The sequence below is a fragment of the Lepidochelys kempii genome, chromosome 1 (assembly GCF_965140285.1).
Source record: "Lepidochelys kempii isolate rLepKem1 chromosome 1, rLepKem1.hap1, whole genome shotgun sequence".
NCBI classification, from domain to species: Eukaryota; Metazoa; Chordata; order Testudines; family Cheloniidae; genus Lepidochelys; species Lepidochelys kempii.
The window spans coordinates 244,721,318-244,743,567 of record NC_136380.1 but is presented as its reverse complement, the minus strand read 5'-3'; the positions used below and the strand labels follow the sequence as shown (position 1 = coordinate 244,743,567).

Below are 22,250 nucleotides of genomic sequence, written 5' to 3'. Positions count from 1 at the left end.
GATGAACGCAGAGGTTCCTAAAGTGTGCCTCTGAGAAAACCAAGTGATCACAGAGTATTTACTTAACTTTCCTATGATTACTTTCTAATGTAAGCAATTGCTTGTAACAATCTCTATTAACATGCAGTCCATTTTGCACAAAAGTTTGGGAATCCTGGGCCAGAGGTGTGAGAAGGCAGCTGAGTTCCTGTTTAGCCAGGCCCAAAGGGGGCAGACCTCATTACTGTCCTTTGAAAGAAAAAAAAAGGGGGAAGGGGGGCGGTATTATTTTAGACAGTTCAAAAAGTTCTGACACTGTCAGTTCTTTTTCAAATGAAAGTGAGTAAACTCAGAGTAGCCAGCCACGGAGTAGCAGTGGTGGCTGGTTCCTCAAGGGGAAAACCTCAGGCTTTTCCGTTTCCCGTTGTAGGCAGGTATCCACAGAGCCTCAGCAATCCCAAGTATTTCACTTGAAAGATAAGCAAAATCCTCCCGCACAGGCAGCCGTGAGATTCCTTTACCACACACACAAACGCCACAAACACAGAGCCCCGCGCTGAAGTGAGTCGTGAGCGAGCGTGACATTTGGCAGAAGGTCTCCTAAGTAACTTGCACAGGAAAGATTTGCAGCACCTGGCCCCGTCCCGGGCACAGCGCTGCCGCAGCAGCACCACTCATTGTTGTGATTCCATTTGCTACAATCTCCTCCTACTCCATTGCGAGGGGGCGGGGAGTGGGTTGTTTGCGTGAAGTCATCGCCACCGTCACAATGGGCCGCACCACCTCCGCCTCCCAGGCTTCCCGCGCGGGCCTTTCTCCCTTAAAAGGACAATGGGGCGCGCATGCAAAAGAACTCGATTGAGTAGAATTGAGCCGTGGGAACGACGCTTGCGCAGAGAGAGGGGGAGGAAAGCCAGCTATGCAAATGAGACTTGACTCTAGGAGCAGTTGCAAGCAGACCTGGGGAGCTGCACAACGAGGTTGCGGACTCCGCAGAGGAGGGGGGAGCTCATCGCACACAACACACCCCGCTATTGATTTGTTGGGGGCTGCAGTTCAGAGGTAAGTGATTTAATTTTTTTCTCTGTGATTTTTTTTCCCTCTGAACCGAAAAGTGAGAAACCTCTTTGGTTTCAGGGTTTTTTTTTTTGCTTTTGCCAATCAGCCGTTCTATTCAATAAAACAAGTTATTTTGGAGGCTGTCTTTTGCTGCGGGGAAAACACTTTCCTGTCCAAAACAGTTTTGACACCCACTGCCCTGTGTGCGGCATCGATTTTTCTTTCTTTTTTTTAAAAAAAAAAAACCTTGAGAAGTATAATTTTAAAAACTAACAGTGTAGTCAACATGCCGATTGCATTGTTCCAGATCCAGCTTCGCACGGGGACTTCCCTTAAAGTGAAATCAAAATGCTCTCTTCCAAAGAGGGACGGCGAGTTTATTCCTGAAGATATCACTGGAAAAGTGATCCCAAGCAGTGCTGTTGGTTAGAGAAACTGTGTACCCAGTTCAGGGTGTTACCGGGAAATATCAGTTTAAGGGACATTCTTCGAGGAGCCGTAGTAAGGGGGAGTGTATCAAACCGTCGCTTCGTGAATGTTTTGAGTGGCTCAAGAACCCTTTCTTAGTGCTCTTTGTAATGAGGTGGAAGCTGGAAGATGTAATGTTTTTTCCAGTTTGTAGGTTCAAGTTAAGTAATTTTGAAAGAAGAACATGGCCTTGTTTGGTTTATTGGGGGGATTGGGGCTGAGATTAGCTTGGCCTGGTGTTGGTGCTGCTTCCCAGGTCCGTTGCGGCCCTTTACCGTAAGCACGCGGTTTGGTATTATTTGCTCAGCTTGGGCGAGAGATACGGATGTGATAATGAGCAAAAGAAGGAACCCGGACGGCTAAATCGCTCGGGATTCCAGAGCCCGTTTGGGCTTTGGAATGGTTACGAGAGAAACGTTCTATTTTCGAACGTTCTCCGGAACCTTGTGTATTTATGTTACTAATTATACACCTGTAGCTCTGTTTTTGAGCGCACAGAAGTTGTTGCGTCGTGAGTGGCAGGGGGCAATCATTGCAGTGTCAATGTACGTTTTCTCTCTCTCTCTCTTTTTTTTTGGGGGGGGGGAGAGGAATGGGGGAATTGTTCTCTTGATTAGGCTTGTTTTCAGAAGGGATGTCGGATTTAGCACTCAAGTGACCTGAAATGGACCGAAATTGTGTGTGTGTGTAATCTGACATGACACGTGCTACTAGGTGCGCAAGTTGCAGGCTTGCTTTAGTTTTTAACCTTTTCTATTGTAAATACCTTGTTATCAATCAGAGTGGAGTCCTGTTAGCGTCAGGACAGTGTGACTTTATGGTGATGGCGTCTTGCCACTTTCAAAGCAGAGTGCGAGTGAAAGTAACTGCTTTTCTTGTCTCCTCTTTGTAGTTAAACTGTTTCCATGTCGAACGCAACGAAGTTTAACTTGTAGTTAAAGTCTCCGTTTCGTGGGGGCTTGTTTTTTCTGGTCGATCAGGAGTCTTACTCTTTAGCATAATCTTTAAATATCTTAATGCATTCCGCAAAACAGTCGACATATCCTTGGTGCTGCACGTAGGCAAAACCAGGCTGAAGGGAAAACAAAGGGCTTGCATGCGCTGCAGGCAGTGCCTGCAATCCAGTCTGCTCGCCGAAACACGGACTGTTATTAAACCACGGGGAGAGGACGGCTGGCGGGCGAGTTAGGGGGCAATTGATGCGAGAGATTCGTGTCTTGGGGAAGTTTTGAGCTTGACTTTTTGCGTCTGGAAGACTTTTGGGGGAGTTAAAGTTTCTGTGCACGCACGCTCCTGTCGGTTACCACGCTGTGTGCAGGGAGGCGGCGGCGGCGGCGTGTTTGTGTCTCTAAAAGCATGCAGGAGAGGAAGCGCCTTTCACTTTTCGGCGTAAAAACGGCAGATTATTCAAAGCCTGCAATTGCCGCTGCGCCGGTACCGAGCGCTGCTTACTGCTGGGGCTTGGTGCGGACTCTTTAAAGGGCTCTTTGCACCGGTTCCTCTGCCGTGTGTGCGTCTGTTTATGGGAGGTCTGTGGGTTTCCCTTTGAAGTCGAACTGTTGCCATGTTTGAATTACGTCAGGGTGAAGCCATGAGGAACCAGCCCCAGCCTCCCCGCAGCAGGAGCAGCAAGCGGCGGCCGCTCAGCGTAGGATGAGGTGGGTGAAGGGCCCCGCTGGCCACCACGCGCGCTGTGCCTGGGAGGGAGGGTGCACCATTCAGGAAGTGCTGCCGAGCGAGGGGGTGGCGCGGGGGCGTTTTCGCCCCTTTTGTTCGGGCAGAAAACGCTGTGGAGTAACTTTCACTCGGGGGGCTTGGCCGGCGGCTGCAATTTTCCCCGCTGCCGTCACGCGCCTCTTCCCTGCCAGGGGCGCAGCCGCTAATGCACCTTTACCGCGCAGCCTGCGCCGTGGGAGACCGCGGCAAAGTAGCGTGAGAGAGGGAAGTGCGTGACTGCACGCTACGTGTCACTTTTCCATGCGTGTGTGTGTGTGTGGTCGGCTTCGGAAAAGCAGTGCCGGCGACTGTGACCCGATTTCTCTCCACCTAGATTATAGCCAGCACTCGGGAGATGGCTCGTGGAAATGTTCCCTTTCCCCAAACCGCTTTGCCGGAGCAATCCTTCCCCCCGCTCCCTGCCTCCAAACGCTGCCAGTCCTGGGAGAGGGAAGACTTTTTTTTTTTTTTTTAAACGAGTGTATCGACCGACCCAAATTTGCAGATAAAGAGTTAAAAGGTTGGGGCTGCCTGTTTAAATATCCTGCAAACGTTGCTGGGGTCTGATTCCAGTTTCCATGCTTGCCTGCTAGGGACTCGTCTGTGTTTCTAATGGCTCCTGTGTTAAATTTTGCTCCAGCCCTGAACAATTATAAACGGTGCCTTTCCCTTATTAAATGGCAAGCCTGGGCATTTTCGCTGAGTCCTGGTGACAGTGACTGTGTTTTGCAATGTGCTCTCAGGAACAGAGGTCTGTCTTCCCTTAGCACGCTTCATTTTCTCCTTTTTAAAATCCTCTCGTTTACCTCTGAAAAGGACTTGGTCCTATGCCAGTGTGTGCCTGTGACCCTCATGCTTGTTGTCTACCTGATCATCATGGCCTCTTTGAAAAGTAGGTCGTCCTTGCTGAGGTGACTGGGGGTGGCTGGTCTTTGTTCCAGCAAGCTGTGCTTTTAGTGAGCCGCTGTACACTGGTGCTGAATGTCCCGCTGATCATTTTTTTCCCCCCTCCCTCTTCACCTTAACTCTAGTTCCTCCCTGGTTGGGGCATGGCTGAAAGACAAAACTTTGTTTGGCTGTTCCTTTTGGTATTGGCACTGAGCAGGCTGCAGGTTAAACATCTGCAGTGAAATCCTGGCCTCACTGATATCCATGGGAGGTCTGTCATTGACTTCAGTGGGACTAGGATTGCAGTCCTGGGGAAAAATTTTGGTGTTCGGGTTTTTGTTTGGTCTAATTTTGACGGCAAAGTCATCTTCAAATTATGTGATTAAGGACTCTGCGTTAACTGGCAGTGTTGGTCCAATAACTACATAGTTTTCCATTTTGCCACCAGTGTGTTCTACGATCGGATTTGGAGTGTCTCTTTACTGCAAGGGTTTTTTTAGGCAGAAAAATAATCATAGAACTCCTTTTTTGTGATACCCCACTCTATATTATCATGCCCATTACCAATATCTCTTCAGGGGGTTGCCAATTTAGTTGTGGGTTAAAAGCTGAAACAGAACTTCAAGTTAAACTGATTTGTTTAATACAAAAAAATTATGAAAGTGTGTTAATAATTTGGACAGGCGGTAGCATTTCCAGACAAACATTTATGCCAAATGACATAAGTGTCTGTCTCTCTTTTTTTCTTAGTATGTTCATCCCCAGTTGTATTTCTGAAGGGATTTCTCTTATGGCTCTTCTTGTTTACTTCTTTGCTGTATTATTTAGTTCAGCACAGTACACTGGTAGTAAGCAGTGATTAAATCCTGAATTCCTTCTGTATCCAAAGCTTCCCCTGACTGTCTCACTCTCTGTGGGGGAGTGTTTTGTTGTCATTGCCCCTACACATATTTCCACCCCAACACCTAGATTTTCCTCTATAGATTGGCAGTCCTCTGGGTCCAAATTACATGATATTTGTTATGAATACAAATGAAGAAAACTCCGTAGTTTCACTTATTTAACATAGTTTGGCAAGCAGTTGGTCCATAACATGATCTAATTGCTTTGAGGATTTTAAACAGCGTAAACCAGCTGACGTATGAAGTGTTGGAAGATGGTTGTATATGCTTTATAGCATTTCATAAGCGAGTTTATTACATATGCAGTATGAGTGGCCTGATCTCAGACTTGTATGTTTTTTTTGCATTTATAGAATGTGTCTTTCAAATAGTTTCTAGGTGCATTTACAGTAAATAACTGGGGAGTGGGGGGAAAAGAACCATTAAATGTTACAAGGCCAGACTTTCAAAATTGCTCAAGTGTTTAGCATCCACAGCAGGGGCCAAAGAGTATACTAAAAATGATACAGTCAGAAATGTTTTTTCTTTTCCTTTAATTGAGTGCTAGTGAACGGTTATAGGATGACACCCATGGAGCTCACTGTTTATCCAGACAACAGCACTGCTACTGCTTGGGCTGTGCTTGGTACATAGAGCACTCCCTTCGAAAGGTGAGAGGCTGTTTGTAGAGCATGTGCAGCAGTATTGTGGCTTGTGCATAGCTAGACCTACTGTACAAGGTCTTACGGGGTTTTTTTAAGTAGTTGGAACAGATTTCGTGAGATCCAGAGTCCAGTGGCTGCATGAGGTTTCTGACTGGCTTCAGTAATGTTGACAGGATTTGGGGCCTGATCCAAAGCCCATCCGAGTAAATGGGAGTCTTTTTTTCTCCCTCTGACTTCTGTGAGCACTGGTTTAAGTCCTTGGCTCATAGATAAGGCCCTATTGTCCTCTCATTAAAGCCGATGGCAAAACTGCTGTTGAAGTTAGTTGTGCAGGATCAGGCCTTAGGTGACAAGTGGTGGAATTTGAAAAGCACCTAAAGACATTAGACCCCTAGCACCCACTGACAGTCTGTGGCACTTGTGCTCTGAAGTCCCTCTGTCACGTCTGAAAATCCTCCCCCTCCCCCCCCCCGGGCATGTTAGTTGGCAGATGACTGTCACTTGAGAGCCTAACGTTTGTGGGGTTTTACAGATAAAAGTCTGTTATTTACTAGACAACTGTGTGTGAAAATGTAACTAAAATTCACGTGAATTAAAACAAACTAACGGATAACAAAACCACCTTTAAAACCGTGACAGGCTGGGGCCTTTTATGGTACATGCTGATGCTGAGCAGTTCTCCCTCTGTCACCAAACTGTTAGCAGGCAGACAAGGGGGTGGGTTCCCATGTGCTATGTAATCATTCATTTTTATCAGCACTTTGTGACTTAACACATTGTTACGCTGGATGAGATTAATAGTTACTAATATTGCCAGTTTCCTTTAAGTCTGAAGCAACGGTTGTTAGCGAGGCTTTTCACTGTTGGAAAGCAGGTGCCAGAAGAAGCAATAAGTATGTGGTTGGAAGAGGTGGTTTGAAAATTGAGGGGATAACCGGAATGGAGGGGCGGAGCTCCATTTCACAACTCTCAAGATGGGCTCTCCGATTACCAGATAATATGATAGTGTTGGATCTATCAGCTCAAAGTCCAAAGGGGGGTGTGTGTGTGTGTGGGGGGGGAATTAGATTGCTCAACTAAAAAGGCGTTTGTTTCATAAGTAAAGCCCTTTAATTTTTTTTAACACAATTAAAAAAAAATCTTCACTGAGCTACAGTCTCCTCTCAAGTGTACTACTCCTGCTGAAATAGCCACCAGATATGTAACAATCACAAGTGCTCATGACACTGATTTGTCAAATCTTAAGTAAAAGACTGCACCCCAGACACGCTGCTGAGCCATTGGTTCGTTACTGACTCAGATGAGCGTCACTAACTCCACTCATGCTGTGCCTCATGGTTTTTCTTGGAGATCTCCCATGCAAGGGTTGACTGGAGGTGACCCTGGTTAGGTTATAGGAGGTGATTAAAATCATGGCTCAAGTTGGAAGGCTGCAGATGGAAACCCCCCCCCCCCCCCCCCACACACACACCACCACATTTTTTCCCTCTGAAAATCCCTGTGTTTGTGCTTTGCACAGCCCTTGCCAGCTCTCCTGAGGCAGCAACTTCTTACAAAAGCACCAAAGTGTCTTAGGCACTAAGTTGCATTTTCAGAATGGCCTAAATAATTTAAGTGCCTCTGTCCCACTGAAAATCAATGAGATGGAGACATCTAGGTAACTTTTGAAAATATTACCCATAATAGCTTTGACACAGCCAGTACACTACAGGTGACTCAACCACAGTAAAGAAATGTCAACCATTCTAATTTCATGACAGGGCCATGGGTTTTCCATTTGCATTTGGTATATGTTAAAGTTTCATTGAGTTCAGTGAAAGATCACAAGCACAGCATTGTTGCAGAGGACTAGCTGCACAGGAGTTAGCATACATGTTCTTGGAGGTAAAAACTTTCCAGGTGATCCAGTTTTAACCGTTCTAACTTTCCCTGGGCCTCATTGATCATAAAGTACAGCGTTCACAGGGTGAAGTTTCATTATAAAGTGCCGATACAGTACTGACTGCAGAGTACACTCGAAATATTCTTCATCTTTTCATCAACACATGTAGTGGGTTTTTTTGTTTTTGTGTTTTCGGAGGTGTGGGGGGTAGGTGGGCAGATATTAAAAGAATTTATATTTTTATATATATGGAGTTTCAAGGTTACACACGTCAGATCCTAGTCTCCTCATTTTGTACTGGAACACTTTTACACTGGTATCTCTCCTTATGTGAAGATTAAAATAGCATTTTTTGTTGACACTAGTTTTCTTGTTTATTTCCTTGGAGCCTTTCCACTTCAGACACATTAAAATACAACTGGTTAAGGCCCAGTTTTAATTTTACAACTCTGTAGTGAAAGTCTCCTTTTGGACGACGCACCTTTTTGGGGTGCGTGATTTCTTTATCAAGATTCAAAGGCAGATCCTCAGCTGGTGGAAATTGACATAACGCCATGGATTTTAGTGGGACTATACCAGTTTATTCCAGCCAAGGGAGAGGCCTGAAGCATTTACTAGGTAGACTGGCACCTCGGCTCATGGCATCATAGGCTGTTTTGGAAGAAGCCATTGTTAACATGTGCAGGTGTGCATTCCAGAGCTTATGATCTTTCCTTTATTTCAGTGTCTTTTAAGAAAATACTCTTGGATATTTCTCCGCTTTATCCAAGTGCGGTAGAAATCAGCATTGTGAGATTTTGCTGACAGGAGCAGTCTGCATCAATATGTATGGGCCAGATCCTCCGCTGGTGTGTACCAGCGTGATTCCATGGACTTCAGGGCAACTGTGCTGCTTTACACCAGCCAAGAATCTAGACCATTGTTGTGGGTCAGAGGAAGAAATCCGGCTAACAGCATGGTTCCTTCTTCCTCCTCTCTGCCCTTCCAAGTGAAGAATTTGGGCTGCGCAAAGGGTGAACGAGTGTAGGGCTGGAGCAGGGAGGCAGGAATGGAGCAGGTGCCGAGTGTTTAGAATGCCATCCCTCTGCCTTTCAGATAAGCTGCTTTCTTTGTGAAACAGCCAAGGAATGTTTCTCTGCAAGTGTCACAAATTTCAGGTGTTTCTTTTTGTTTGGGTATAAAAATGGAATTATATACGTTTTTGAGTTCATTCGTTTCTATTTTGGAGGTGTCTTTCCCTTCAGCCTCAGTGGTCAGGAAGAATGCGGAAGAAATCTGGAAAGGCAAAAGGAAATAGCTACCCTTTCCCTTAGAAAGCAACCAACCGAACAACAATAAATCCCTGAAAGTTAGCTTCTCCTTCCCTTGGGAAGATTAGAGTTCAGGATTCAGGGTTTATTTCCAAGTTGAGGATTTCGTGCACATCTGACACAGCAAGCGTTTCTCCGTGTTCCTGCTTCTCTTGCAGATGTTCATGTCAGCATCAACTTTTGCAGAGGGAACTCTGATCCCCAATTCTTGTCCTGAGCCGTCCATAAAAGAGGCAATAACTTTGTGTGTGGTGTAGGCTAGCTTTGTGCCCAGCCATGTATAGATGTGCAAGAAGTCTTTGCTTCCCACTTTCCCCTATCTCATGGGCTGACCCCAGATCTGTTAGGCAGAAGGGGCTCTGCTTCCTGAAAGTGTTTCTGATGATGCTAGCCTTCTGCAAAGGAGTGGGGTGTTGGCCCTGTGCTGCCGCCCCCCTTCCCCTCCCCCCCACTCAGCTGGCAGAATTGCAGAGGAGAGGGCACCCTGCATCCTTTCAGATTTTGGCTGAGTTGCTGCTGAGCAAGAATTCAAGTAGATGAAGTAGGGGGAGTGCAGCTCCATCTTCTTTGCTCAAAGCAAAGGGGGAAACTCCTGCAGGTCCCCCTCCTGTGTGGCTAGTACAGTGAGCCCTCCCACACCTGCTTCGGTCTACTTCAACCACTGCTCCTGGAGTACAAGTGTGTTTGGTTTTTTTTTGTTTTTTTTTTCCCCCCCCAGAGATCCAGGAGGAATCCTGCCTTGCCTCTGCCAGAATTTCTTGCTGCATAGCATCCCCTTCTGACTCCCACATGGCTGGTAGATTAAAAGACGCAATCTGATGATATATACGTGGATTTAATAGAGCAGGCCAAATCCTCAGCTGGTGAAAACTGATGTAGCTTCTTTAACTTCAGGGGAGTTATACCCGTTTACAGTCATTCAGAATGGATACATTTCAGTCTGCATGTTCAAGGCCAGATCCTCAGCCAGTGTAGATGCCATGCGGATTTGCACTAGCTGAAGATCTAGCCCAAGGTTTCTCATTTGGGATCCTAAGATACAAAACTTTAAAAGATAAATCTCTTTTAAGGTCCTAGTTATGCAGTCTTTAAGCATGCCTCACTCCCATAGAAACTAGGTGTCAGCAATGACTGGGCACATAATTTATGGCTTAGAATGGAAATGAAGACACTGCTTTAAGTATAGCAATGCTGGTCAGTGCCCTTAGACTCCAATGTGATCTGTATTAGCTTTAAATTCATCAGCTGACAGTATGTTTTAGTGTATAGTGTTCAGATGGCAACTGTGTGGATTAAATGTGACTCTGCCCTGACGCCTTCCATTTATAACACTGCATTTGGACACAGTTGTCAAAGAGAAATCTGTTTTACTTGTGGTTTCTCTAGTAACTTTTTCTCAATCCAAGAATGACGTATGGTGATACTGTTGCTGTCCATTCATCAGCTGGGAAACAGATGGCACTAGTTTTCCTTCTATTGAAATTTGGTGCTGAAAGGCTGTGCCTGTGAGAATGGAAGCAACAATCCCACAACAGAATATTTACTATAAATATCTGATGCCAATCCTTGTTCAAGTGTTAATTGTAAAATGGTGATTCTTGTCCCACTACAGCATAAATACTTGGTATTAGCGAAGACATTCCCCATTTCCTAGAGACTCAAGCTTACAAATGTTCCCCAAGTGAACAATCGAGACAAATTTCCAAGACCGGTTCCATGCCTCTCCTGTAAAGATAAAGGTGTTTGCTACATGGGTTATTAGGTTCACCAGTGGGACAGAAGTACCAGCAGCTAGTGCCAGACTTTGTAAAGTAAAGCACCATGCTGGAGGCTAAATGTTGAGTTGCCATAAACGAAACCTAAAATAACTGTTACAAACTTCCAGGTGAAGATAATCGCTGACCATCTCAAAAGGCTTGTTAAATACCGTACTGTCAAGAGACTGTGTCCCTTTTTGAAGGGGCACATTGAATGGTAACAAAATACATATTCTGCATGTCTGCTTATATAACTCCTTAGTGCCTGGAGTCGTGTGTGTTTGTTCCCCCCCCACCCCGCGCCCATTAAAAAAAAAAAGCATCTTGTTAATCAAGGGAGACTAACTGGACCATACTTGGCCATGTATAATGCCCATTGTCTCTACATTGTCATAATGGGAAGACAGACTAAATCTTTATTTGTGTTTTTGTCTTGCTGCCCTTCTTATCTTCACAACTCACATTTCATGGAACCAAATTTTCCTCTTTTGCCAGAAATTACCCAGTACTTCAACTGGCTAAATGCCACTGGAGACTTATTTGTGCAAGAGCTGAGTAGTAGTTTTTGAGTTTATCCAACCCTTGACAAGCCATTCAGGTCACTGGCCAGAACACTCGCCCAGTTTTCGTCAGGTCTTCATCCTGCAGAGGGCCCTCTTGCAGTGAACCTGGGTGGCTCAGACATGGTGGGGCAGGATTTTGGGAGCCTTTGCTGGAGATGTGCACATCTGTGAATGGCAGAGCCCAGCTCATGGGAGCTCCTGTGTCAGGTTAGCACACCAGAATTTGAGAAAAAGGCTGGTGGATCAGCGGCTTCTATTCTTCCTTCACAGAAGTGAGTGAATGGCTCAAAGCCAAATGCAGCCCTGAGGCTAGAGTGATGGCTATGCAATGGGCTTGGTTGGGTGGAGAGAGCAGTGGAGACTACTTTTGTTGTAACCCTGGAGGAATTCCTCAGCATGCCTGCTTGGGCTGTGAGCAGGAAGCAGGATTTGGGCCTTAGGCAATTTCAGGCTGTCTTCCTGCAGAGTCAAGAAGGCAACACTTTGTAAGTCGCATTTGAGGACTTACCTCCTGGAGTGTAGGGGCTTGAAACCTCATCTTTGTTGAAAATGAATGCTTGGATTCTATAGGATCGAATGGTGAAGTCCCTGAGACCTGGCAGGGAGCTTCCCCTTGCCACTAATGAATGGGCAAGTGGTTTTGTCAAACCCAGCTCTTTGGAGCCTAGATCCTGTATTCCTATGTGTTTGTACAGCATCTAGCACAGAGGAAACCTGAGTCTGATTGGTGGCGTTGGGTGCTACTGCAGCAGAAGTAATTAATCTGGTTTAATGAACTACACCAAAATATAAACCACTTTGTTTAGTTTTAAGCGGCTAAAAAAAACCAGTTACTGTTTAGGTGGTTTGTGTGAGAGTGTTTTGTTTTATACAAGACTCCAAATCCTGGACTTCTCCATTGGGGTCTAGAAGTGCTGTTGGTTAGCTTAAACCCTACTGTGATGTCTTCCTCCAGATCCTTTAAAGAGAGGCATAAGAGCTGATGTGGGGCTGGAACTACTTACAGTGGGGTGAAAGCCCTCTACACACAGATCAATAACACCAGGCCTAGGCTGTCTGTGTGCAGCTCTTTCGCAGCAGCTGCTAATTCGCCTGATTTTCCTCCAAATAATCTTCTGGTTTATGATGGAGTCTCTGACAGTGTAATCACCTAGTGTCTTGGTTTGATGATGATAAAAAATGGGGGGAAAAAAAATCCTCAGACATTATCTTGTTTGTGTTACTTTTTTTTTTTTTTTCCTGGTTCTATAAATTGACTCTGTTGCAGCTGAGAGATCCTGCCTGTTGAACCTTCCTGCTACTAAGCAGCTATTCCTTTTCCGTGTATTTTGGCTGCTTGTTGTCCTTGATGATAAGCAGCAGAGGGCAAACCATGCTCTCTAAACAGGGTTGTATAAGCCACAGTTACAACACTGTTTAAAAGAGAACTCCTTTTTGGAATGGTACCTCTGTGTTTATGACAGACTAATTACAATTTTTGGATGGCCTGTAAAAATGTTTGTTTTGCATTAAGGCCCTGAGCCAGCTAATAGCTTAAGCATGTGTGTAACTTTGAGCACTGGAATGGAGCTACTCAAATGTTTAAAGTCATCATGCATGTTAAGTGCTTTGCTCGATCAGGGCCTACGTACAGTTCCACTCTGGAAAGTAACTGGGGGGGAGGGCAACAATGTCTTGGGGCTCCCCTTTTATTGTTTTGAGGGACTCCAAAAATTGAGCTTAGACATAAAAAGTTGTTTTCTAACCGGAAGCCAACAAATACCTGGGATAGCTCAGTGGTTTGAGCATTGGCCTGCTAAACCCAGGGTTGTGAGTTCAATCCCTGAGGGGGCCATTTAGGGATTTGTGGCATAAATTGGGGATTGGTCCTGCTTTGAGCAGGGGGTTGGACTAGATGACCTCCTGAGGTCCCTTCCAATCCTGATATTCTATGAATACCTCCAATTGCACATTACCTGCATCCATAATGTACTTCAGTTTTACTGGTTGTGGTATGCAAGCTAGAGAGCCACAGCTTAGTTTGAAGAGCTGGGCAGTTAGGAAAAACTTGTAAACTGAATGCATTTGCTGTGGAGTCACTGAGCGTCAGTAAACGGGAAACCCCCACCGTGTCCTTTCTAGAGTGGCTCTTAAGAGTTGAAGAATTTTTTTATGTGACCTTGTTACATGTCTGGGTTTGCTGAATACCCTCTGCTTTGGGGTGCAAGAGACATCTAATTGTGCTTGACAAAGGTAAGCATATTCTGAACACCTGTCCTCCTAAGAGGCACTGCAAAATAGTGACACTGCATACCTGAGCAATTACCCCTGGCTGTTGCCTGTTCTGGACTGTGATGTAACATCCGTTTTCAAAGTTGCACATGAAGCTGCTTCTCCCTTTAAATTATCCTTGAGCTGTATCTTGAAGTGATAACACTGACAGTTTCCGCTTGTTCTACAGGCTCCAGCAGAGAAGAAAAGATGTTTGGTTTCCATAAACCAAAGATGTACCGGAGTATAGAGGGTTGCTGTATCTGCAGAGCAAAGTCTTCCAGCTCTCGTTTCACTGATAGTAAACGATATGAAAAAGACTTCCAGAATTGCTTTGGGTAAGATCCCCTGCTATTCAAAATTGGCTTTACATTTTAGTTGGTCAGGATTTCAGTCTCTAAGCATGAAAAGTTATCAGCCTCACTCAAAGCGAGGTACTGAAGGCTCTGACCAGAATCAGGCCTAGTGTAGTCTTCAGCTTCCTCATACTTCTACCATGAGGGGCAGGTAAAATTGGGCCAGATCCTCAGTTGGTGTAGATCAGCACAGCGCCATCAACTTCAGTCGACCTCAGCTGAGGACCTGGCCTATGCCATCTGGTTCTCCACTTCAAAGTGCTATCAAATCAGAGTGGAAACATTTTGCACTCGCTTTTCACAGGTGTAAATTGCTGCACAAGGTGTAAAAGAATGCAGAGGTCAGGCCCATGGAGTTTTTCTGAGATGTAAAACCTTAGATAGCTAAATAAATACTTTTATTTCTTCCCTAGTAAATATCTTTAAAAGTCCAAACAGGTTTTGTGAGTAGCTGTCATTGTTCTGGATAATCCTATCAATCTGTGGGAATGTTGCCTCTCTCAGTGGGGAGGGGAGGGGTCTACTATCTTAATGGTAGTTTTCCAGCCCAGTGCTGTGTAAAGTAAGCCTGAAGAATTTGCTTTCCTATTAAAAAGCCATTGGAAATTAGGAAGTTTCAAAACCCTGGTGAGGGACATTGTATTACTTAAAAATAATTAATTGAACAGTAGGTTTAACAACTCTCTTTAGCATTTTGGAACTACCTTACAAGAACCGTGAAACTCTTTCTATCTTACTTTGCCTCCCCAAATTGTCAAAGAAGCAAGTTCCTGCTTGACAGCTCCTAATTATTTCTTTTATTATATTTAACACTTTTTTTTTTAGTGATTTACTTTGTAATTAGCCATAGCAATTAGAATCTCTCTCTTGTTGCACTAACTCGTCATGAGTATTTATTTGTCATATTTCTCCAGCTTCCCCTTCTCCACCCAGTTTGCTTAGCTATCATGAGATTTTTAGGCCACAATCCTGGGAAGACTTATGCCTGTGATTAATTTTACACACGATTAGTCTCATTGGCAACACTGGCACTACTCACATGTTAACAATTATTCACTTGAGTGATTCTCTGTAGGACCAGGCCTCTCTTTGCTTTTCTTATATTTCTCTTTGTCTAGAAATGATTTTTCCCATGAGTCTTTATAGTGACTTCTACTGACTGCTGTCGTGTGTGTTTTTTTTTTTATGTAAAGCTGCTGCATATCGGCATGCATGCTTGCTTGCTGCTGGCCTTGGCTAAAGGGAGGCTGTGCCACCGTCCACTGCATTTTTATTTAAACTGGAGTTTTGAAGCTTGCAGTACGCTATATGCTTTTATTTTTATGCTTTACTCAGTATGTTTGGCAAGGTAGAACCTGTAGTCTTGCACTGGGCCATCAAAGAACGGCTTATCTAACCCAGACATGTCATTCACTTCTATAGTATTTCAAAGTCCTTTATTAACTATCAGATTATGGAAATTTTTTTTTTCAATCTCCTTTAAATCTTTTTGGAATGATTCAACTGTAGGGGAAACATTTTTTTTTTTAATAAGCTTATTGAAAGCAAACAAGGGCAGTCTTCATGCCAATGTTTACAAGTTGTTGGGCTGTGCACAGAGCATCTATAGAGTTCAGCAGGAGTGCAGTGCATGGAACTCTTACAGGATCAGAGCTTTTATTTGAAATTATATGAAACGTTCAAGAGCTGAGTGGAGCGTTCATCAGATCAGTTAGGATTACTTCAAAATGAACTTTTAAAGGGATGAGGTTTGTTCTAATACACTTGGGCCAAGATTCTCCAAAGTGTTGAGCGCTTTTCTGTAGGGTAAGCACTTTTTAAGGTGTCTCAAGTTGGACATTCAAAAAAAGTGAGGTACCAAAAATCACTAGTCACTTTGGAAAATCTTGGTCTCAAAATCTGTTGTCTCTGTCTTTATGCTAATTGGGTTGATTACAAGAGGCTAAATAATAAACAGGGTCTTCTCTTGTCAGGCTCCATGAAGTCCGCTCAGGAGACATCTGCAATGCGTGTGTCCTTTTGGTGAAAAGATGGAAAAAACTGCCAGCAGGATCAAAGAAAAACTGGAATCACGTTAGTTGGCTATTTTTTTCCCCCCTCTCTGTAATTCATATTTCCCTTCTATCCACTCCACTAGAGAGATGCTGTCAAGTGTTCTTTCTTTCACTCCTCAGCACCTGTAAAAGCTGCTCTGAACTTTCTGAAGTGTGGCTATTCCCTGCCTTCAGCTGGCTTACTTGTGCAAGATACAAGTGATTGTTGGAGACAGTTCTCTTCTTACCCCCTCATTTTCTCACGCTCATAAATTTCTCCAGAATCCTCCCTTGAGACTAAACATTCCAGACTTGGCCTCAGACTAAAGATGATTTTGTTTTGGAAAGTTTGAACAAGCAAGGTGACTTGCTTAAGTAACAGATAAATCAGCTTGGCTTAGTGAAATATTTAAAATGACTGTGTCACACAGTCATTCCCACTCTCTGATTTGATATATTAATCTGCTCTGGCCCTGCAGTTGAAAAGAGACAGGTTTTTTTTTGTGTGGAGGGTTTGGTCATCAATCTTTCCAGGAGAGATTTTGACAGTAACAAGGGAGCTAAACCTGCCGTTCATTGCTTGGGGCTTGCCTAAGCACAGAAATTAATGTAAACTGATTTTAAAACCTGTGGAGGCACTCTTCTGTTAATTTAAATTACCTTAATTTAAAGGCACGAGCTGAACTGAAGCCTTTTATACACAAGAAAGTTGCAATTGTTTAACTAAAGCTGTTGTTTTAAACCCGTTTTACTTTCTCATGTAGACTAGGCCTGATATAAGCCAACTTGAAATGAGTGTCAACACACAAAGTTGTACAAGTGAACTAAATTGGTTTAAAATAACAACTGTAATTAGACCAGAGCAGCTTTATCTGTAGGTCAGGCCACAACTCTGATAGAGAATTGTGGGCAGAGGGAATTAAATGTATCCATGCTGTCTTTCAGGTGGTGGATGCAAGGGCTGGACCCAGTCTTAAAACAACACTGAAACCAAAGAAAATGAAAACTCTCTCTGGAAGCAGAATAAAGAGCAATCAAATCAGCAAACTGCAAAAGGAATTCAAACGGCACAGTAAGTGGACATAGAGTTTTAGGAAGGCAGTTTATTGCCAAAGTAGCTAATTGTTAATTGGCCTAATTGGATACTGTCCAATGTATCCAGGTTTTTTTAATGAGAAAATATATGGTGTTTATAACCCTTTCATCCTTGAATTTTTTGAGGGTGGAGTTAGGAGAAGTTTGGGGGGGAAAATGTGATGTACATCTGAGCTGGGTGGCTCCGGGTGCGGAAGTTGCAGATGCCAGGAGATGAGTTGGATTGAGGGAGAAAGCACTTTTATTCTAAGCCCCTGATTTCAGTGATTTGGAACTGTCCCAGAAAATAACTTCTTGGGCAGAAGTTTCATAGATGCTAGATACTGAAAAGACCTTGTAAAGTTAAGTGTCTCAAAGGATGGATTTTAGCCACTCCTAGGCAACAACTGTGATGTCAGCCCCATTGTGCTATTCACTGTACACACCCGCAGTCGGAAACAACCCTTGCAGTCCAAGGCCCAGATTGTGCAAAAACTTACCTGCACACTTAACTTTGCACATTGTGAGTAGTCTCACTGATGAGCGTAAGTCTTTGTAGGATCAGAGTCCAAATGGATAAGAGAAATGCAGGGTGATGGGAAGGAAGTATTATCCCCATTTTACAGATGGGGGGGAGGGGGGGAAACAAGTCACAGAGGGCAAAATCCTGGCCCCATGAGAAGTCAGTAGTTTTGCCACTCTGTGGTTTTTGTTTTGCAGTGGGGCCTGGATTTCACCCAGGAGATTGAAGTGACTTGCCCAGGGTCGCACCAGAAATGTGTGGTGGATCTAGGAACTGAATCCAGAGCCTTCTGAGTGCCACTCCATGTCTTACCCCAAGATCATCCTCCTCCTTCATGAAACATTTCCATAATCTTGACATATCATCTCTGAAACTTTGAAAGTGCCAACTGAGAGAAGCAATTGTCAGCTTTTTTTTTTAATATTCTCACTGGCCATAATAGTGCTGCTTGTATCAGACTTTTCCCCAGTCTGGGGGGAGGAAAGAAGCTAGTTGCATCCAATGGATTCTTCTGTTGTTTTTTTTTTCTCTGTAGACTCTGATGCCCACAGCACCACCTCAAGTGCCTCCCCAGCTCAGTCTCCCTGTTACAGTAACCAGTCTGATGATGGCTCTGACACCGAGATGAGCCCTGGGTCCAGCAGAACACCAGTCTTCTCCTTTTTAGATCTCACCTACTGGAAAAGGTAAAAAGCAACAAAACACACATCTGTGCAGCCAGCAATTCATCTTAATTACAAGGCTTTCTGTTCTGTTTCCTCGGCAATTAAACAGCATTCGCAAACAGCTGGTGACAAACATGGCATTTTAAGGATGTGGCATAAGTAATTTAACAGTACAGAAAATATGAATTTGGATTTGGAGAGAAATAATGGTTTTGCCTTTTATTTGACATTTGGTCTCTGCATACCTAATGTCAGATGCAGTTAGTTCAGAATGTCTTGTTGACAGTTAGACATTTTATAACTGACCATGATTATGGTCAGAAGAAACTTGAGGGCTGGAGAAGCTGTAAGATTTTTCCCAGTGTTGCAGAGATTTTTATGGTTTTGCTTCACACTGTAAATGCAGCAATCCTTTGTTCAACTACTTTTCAAATTGAAATGGCTGTGATTTCATTGCCTAGCTAAATTCATGGAGGATAGGTCCATCAATGGCTATTAGCCAGGATGGTGTCCCTAGCCTCTGTTTCCAGAAGCTGGGGGTGGGCGACAGGGCATGGATCACTTGATTACCTGTTCTGTTCATTCTTCTGGGGCACCTGGCATTGGTCACTGTTGCAAGACAGGATACTGGGGTAGATGGACCTTGGGTCTGACCCAGAATGGCCATTCTTATGTTCTTTAAGTTGGCCTCTTACAGGTACACTTTGTCAAATACAGTTTGGCAAAGAAGCAGCTGTGCGTGTGTTTGTGTTGCTACTTGAGGTAGCAAAGTGGTAGACCTACACTTAGGCTGAGATGATTTTTAAAGCAGTCTAGTGGATTTCGCACACACAATTTTTTTTGTTTTTCTTATTGGCCTTTTTTTTCTTTGTGCTTGTGGTTTTATTTTGTGGGTGGTGGTGGTGGTGGTGTTTTATGATGGAAGGAAACTTCTCCCAGAACTGAAATGGGTCTGAATCTCTTAGGCCCCATAAAAATGCTTATCACTATGATATCCAAGTGGCCCTGGAGGTTGTAAACTGTAGTGTCCTGGTCCTATTAAAATAACTTTTTGTGTTTCTGTAACTAAACTTCTGGGTGTATATGTATGTTTATATATAAAATTGTCTGCATTTCTCTTCCTACCCCAACCTTTCCCTCCCCCAGGCAAAAAGTTTGCTGTGGAATAATTTACAAAGGGCGTTTCGGGGAAGTCCTCATAGACACTCATCTCTTCAAACCTTGCTGTAGCAATAAGAAGTCAACAACTGAGAAGCCTGAACAACAGGGACCCCAATCTCCAGCCATCTCCAACCAGGAAGAATGGTGACTTCCTTGGCTAACTGTAGGAAGGTGTATACAGAGCCTCTTATTGTCCGGAAAATGCTAGAAAGTGACCCTTTGTTCACTATGGACACCTGCTATGCTGCCAAAAGACTACTCCTTTAGAACTGTTTTGGTGTTTTTACTGCTACAATTCCACAAACTCTCAAGCCAGTTTTTATCTTTTCAGGAAGACTACATAATATTTAACATACCATGGAACACTTAGCAAAGCTGAATGCTGCTGCGAGGTTGTCTTTAGGGGCTTTTTGTTTGTTTTTCTTTCCCCTACCCATCCCTTCCATGAACGAACTTTTGAGGGTGGGCTTTGTTGTATAATAAAGTGTATGTAGTTAATATTTCTGTACTGAGAGAAGCAGTGGTTGTGTCAGGCATTTTTTAAGTTGATAAACACCCTCCCCAACCAGAGAGAATATTTCATTTGATATGTGTGCTTCAGTGACATGGACTTATACATAGACGTTTTTAACTCTTTACAATATTTTCTTTTGTGTGTATTTTAAAAGGTATGGAGAGCTAAACCTGTACTACTGACATTTTAACTAAGACAAATAGTTTCATCATTCCCGTATGGCAAGGCCAGGTAATGGCAGACACCAGTAATGTGAGCAATGCTAGTGCAAGACGACCTAAATGTTAAATATTCAAGAAGAGTGGAGAGGGAAGGCACACTGTCTACACATCTGCATAGAACCTCCCAGTTCCTCCTTAGCTAAGAACTGAATGCAGTAAACCAATAAATGACAACCCAAAAGCAAGCACTGGGGCTTGTGCAGTACTGGCGTGTGATTAGATTGAGAGATGGACCATGGAGGCCGCCTAGGGTCCAGATTAGGTGTAGATTTGGGGTTGGAATTGTTAAATTCTCACGGGATGCTCTCATACATTTTCTGCCATTTCTAGGCCCTTTCCTGGTTTTGAACATGACACAGAACCAAAGCCATTGTGGGGGGGCCAGCTTTCTGTCCCAGGAATTGAAACAAAACAATCCAAGCATAAAATTCAGTGAGGTTCAGATTCCTGTTTTGGACCCTTCCGGTCTTGTGAACTTTATGCTTGTTTATACTGCAATCCCAGGGTGTGATTTAATCCAGCTAGCTCTGGTACCAGAGCAGTGAAGCTGTGGCAGCATGACTCCACAGGGCTGTCCAACTGAGTGGCTGCCCAGGATGCTGGGCAGCCTTGTACAGCCCTCACTGAAGCCCATGCTGCCATAGCTACACTGCTATTGGTACCCGAGTTAGGTAGAGCAAAGCTAGCTGGGTACGTCCATGAGCTGCAGTCACACCCTGTCATTGCAGTATAGACATGCCCTGTGTATTTTACACACACACTCACGCTCCCACTCCCCAAAGCAACGCTTCCGTGCACACTGGACCTATTGTAAATTCTGTAAGTGCTGTTAAAAATTACTCCATTCTAAATAGAGGCAGCTCTGTGTGCATGTGATTGGCTAAACAAATCCTATGCACATTCCTGTAAAACTTATGTGCAAATGACTGTGGCATTGCTTTATGCTCCGACTTTGTCTTTAGGGTAAAAAAAGCTTCCTCAAGGAGTATGCTGCAGTTTTAGCTCCTAGTTGTTTCATGTTACCTTTATGAAGAAGTAACTTAAACAATGTGGGAAGTGGACTTTTTTGATCTTTGGGGATATTCTGCAATGGGCTGCTAGAAACTTGAGTTTTCTTCTGTTTGTCTTTACTATTAAATTTTGGTGGGAAGGCTGAGGGTTGGTTTGTAAGCAAATTTCAATGCAGGCTCACTTGCTGAAAGGCAAACATTCAGGGGATGAAAATAGAGCTACAGAAAGTTATTCCCCAATCCTCCCCCACCCTCAAAGCAGAAAGTTAGTGTTGGGTTTTTTTGTTTTGTTTTTTTCCCTTCTATTATATAAATAAAATTTCTTAGTGGGATGTCAGGGAAAATGGAGATTTGTTTTAGTCTCCCCTCTTTGTTTTTTTGTTTTTTCCCCCGTAAATACATTGACTGAAATCTAAAGGGAGGATAAAATTACGTAGTGTACCTTCACCTGCAATCAAATGGACAGTTAAAATGGCTGCTTTGCTCAGTCTGTCTCCAAAGACTCATGCAAGAGTCTCAGCCAGCTGTATCTACACACCAACTTACAATTGAGTTAGTCTCAATGATTTTATATACTTATCACTGCAGTACTGGTGGTAGGATGTGCTATAATGTGGATCATCTCTACTTCTGTATTTATTTATTTATTGCTAGACTTCAACCATAGACTGCTTCCCCTCCTCCCATCTCTTCCTTTCCCTGTAGTAATGCAAGATGAACTGTCTGTAGTCATGCACTTTGTATTAATGTATTAGAAATCTATGGAACCTGTTTTGTACTTTTTTATACTGTCCATACACTTGTAATCCAAACTTTTTTTTACTAGGGTAATGAATAAATTTAGACTTATTTAGAAAAATAATGCATTTTTCTTCTGGATTTGTTTGAACTCTGCCCTGTAATGAGATTTCCTGACACAGCACAGCCAGTGCATGGTTCGTTTTAAGCAAGCTTACTAGAGAAGAGACTGAAAGATAATTCTCTGCTCTGAAACAAGGAAACTCTTACTGAACTTTGGAAGAAAAAAGTGGGTCAGGGAAAGGATGCAGTGTCTAGACACATAGGGTTGGCTCAGTGCTTGACTGGCAGAACTTCCCTTCAGGGTTGGGTTTGTACTTAGTAGGAATCCCTGTGCTGGAAACTGGTGGAGTTGATAATGCTTTTGAGTTCCTAATATGCTTGCAATCTGTATTGCTCACCAGGACTCAGAGGCCAGCTGAAACAGCATTAAGGGTTTGAAGCTAAGGCCCAGGTCCTCAAAGGTATTTAGGCACC

At 43.7% G+C, this 22,250-nt stretch overlaps 1 protein-coding gene across 2 annotated transcripts; it reads left to right on the top strand.

Annotated features, from left to right (window-relative positions):
- Positions 1-862: 862 nt before the first annotated feature.
- SINHCAF (SIN3-HDAC complex associated factor) lies at positions 863-21,837 on the top strand. 2 transcript variants are annotated; one of them, XM_073321393.2, is made up of 6 exons: positions 863-1,041; positions 13,609-13,756; positions 15,748-15,847; positions 16,753-16,879; positions 17,940-18,090; positions 19,216-21,837. In XM_073321393.2, the coding sequence occupies exons 2-6, from the start codon at positions 13,629-13,631 to the stop codon at positions 19,376-19,378; spliced, it is 669 nt and encodes a 222-aa protein (XP_073177494.1). In that variant the 5' UTR covers positions 863-1,041; positions 13,609-13,628; the 3' UTR covers positions 19,379-21,837. The 2 variants fall into 2 exon arrangements, with proteins under 2 accessions (XP_073177494.1, XP_073177503.1); XM_073321402.2 differs by lacking the exon at positions 863-1,041 and adding an exon at positions 2,319-3,164.
- Positions 21,838-22,250: the final 413 nt, after the last annotated feature.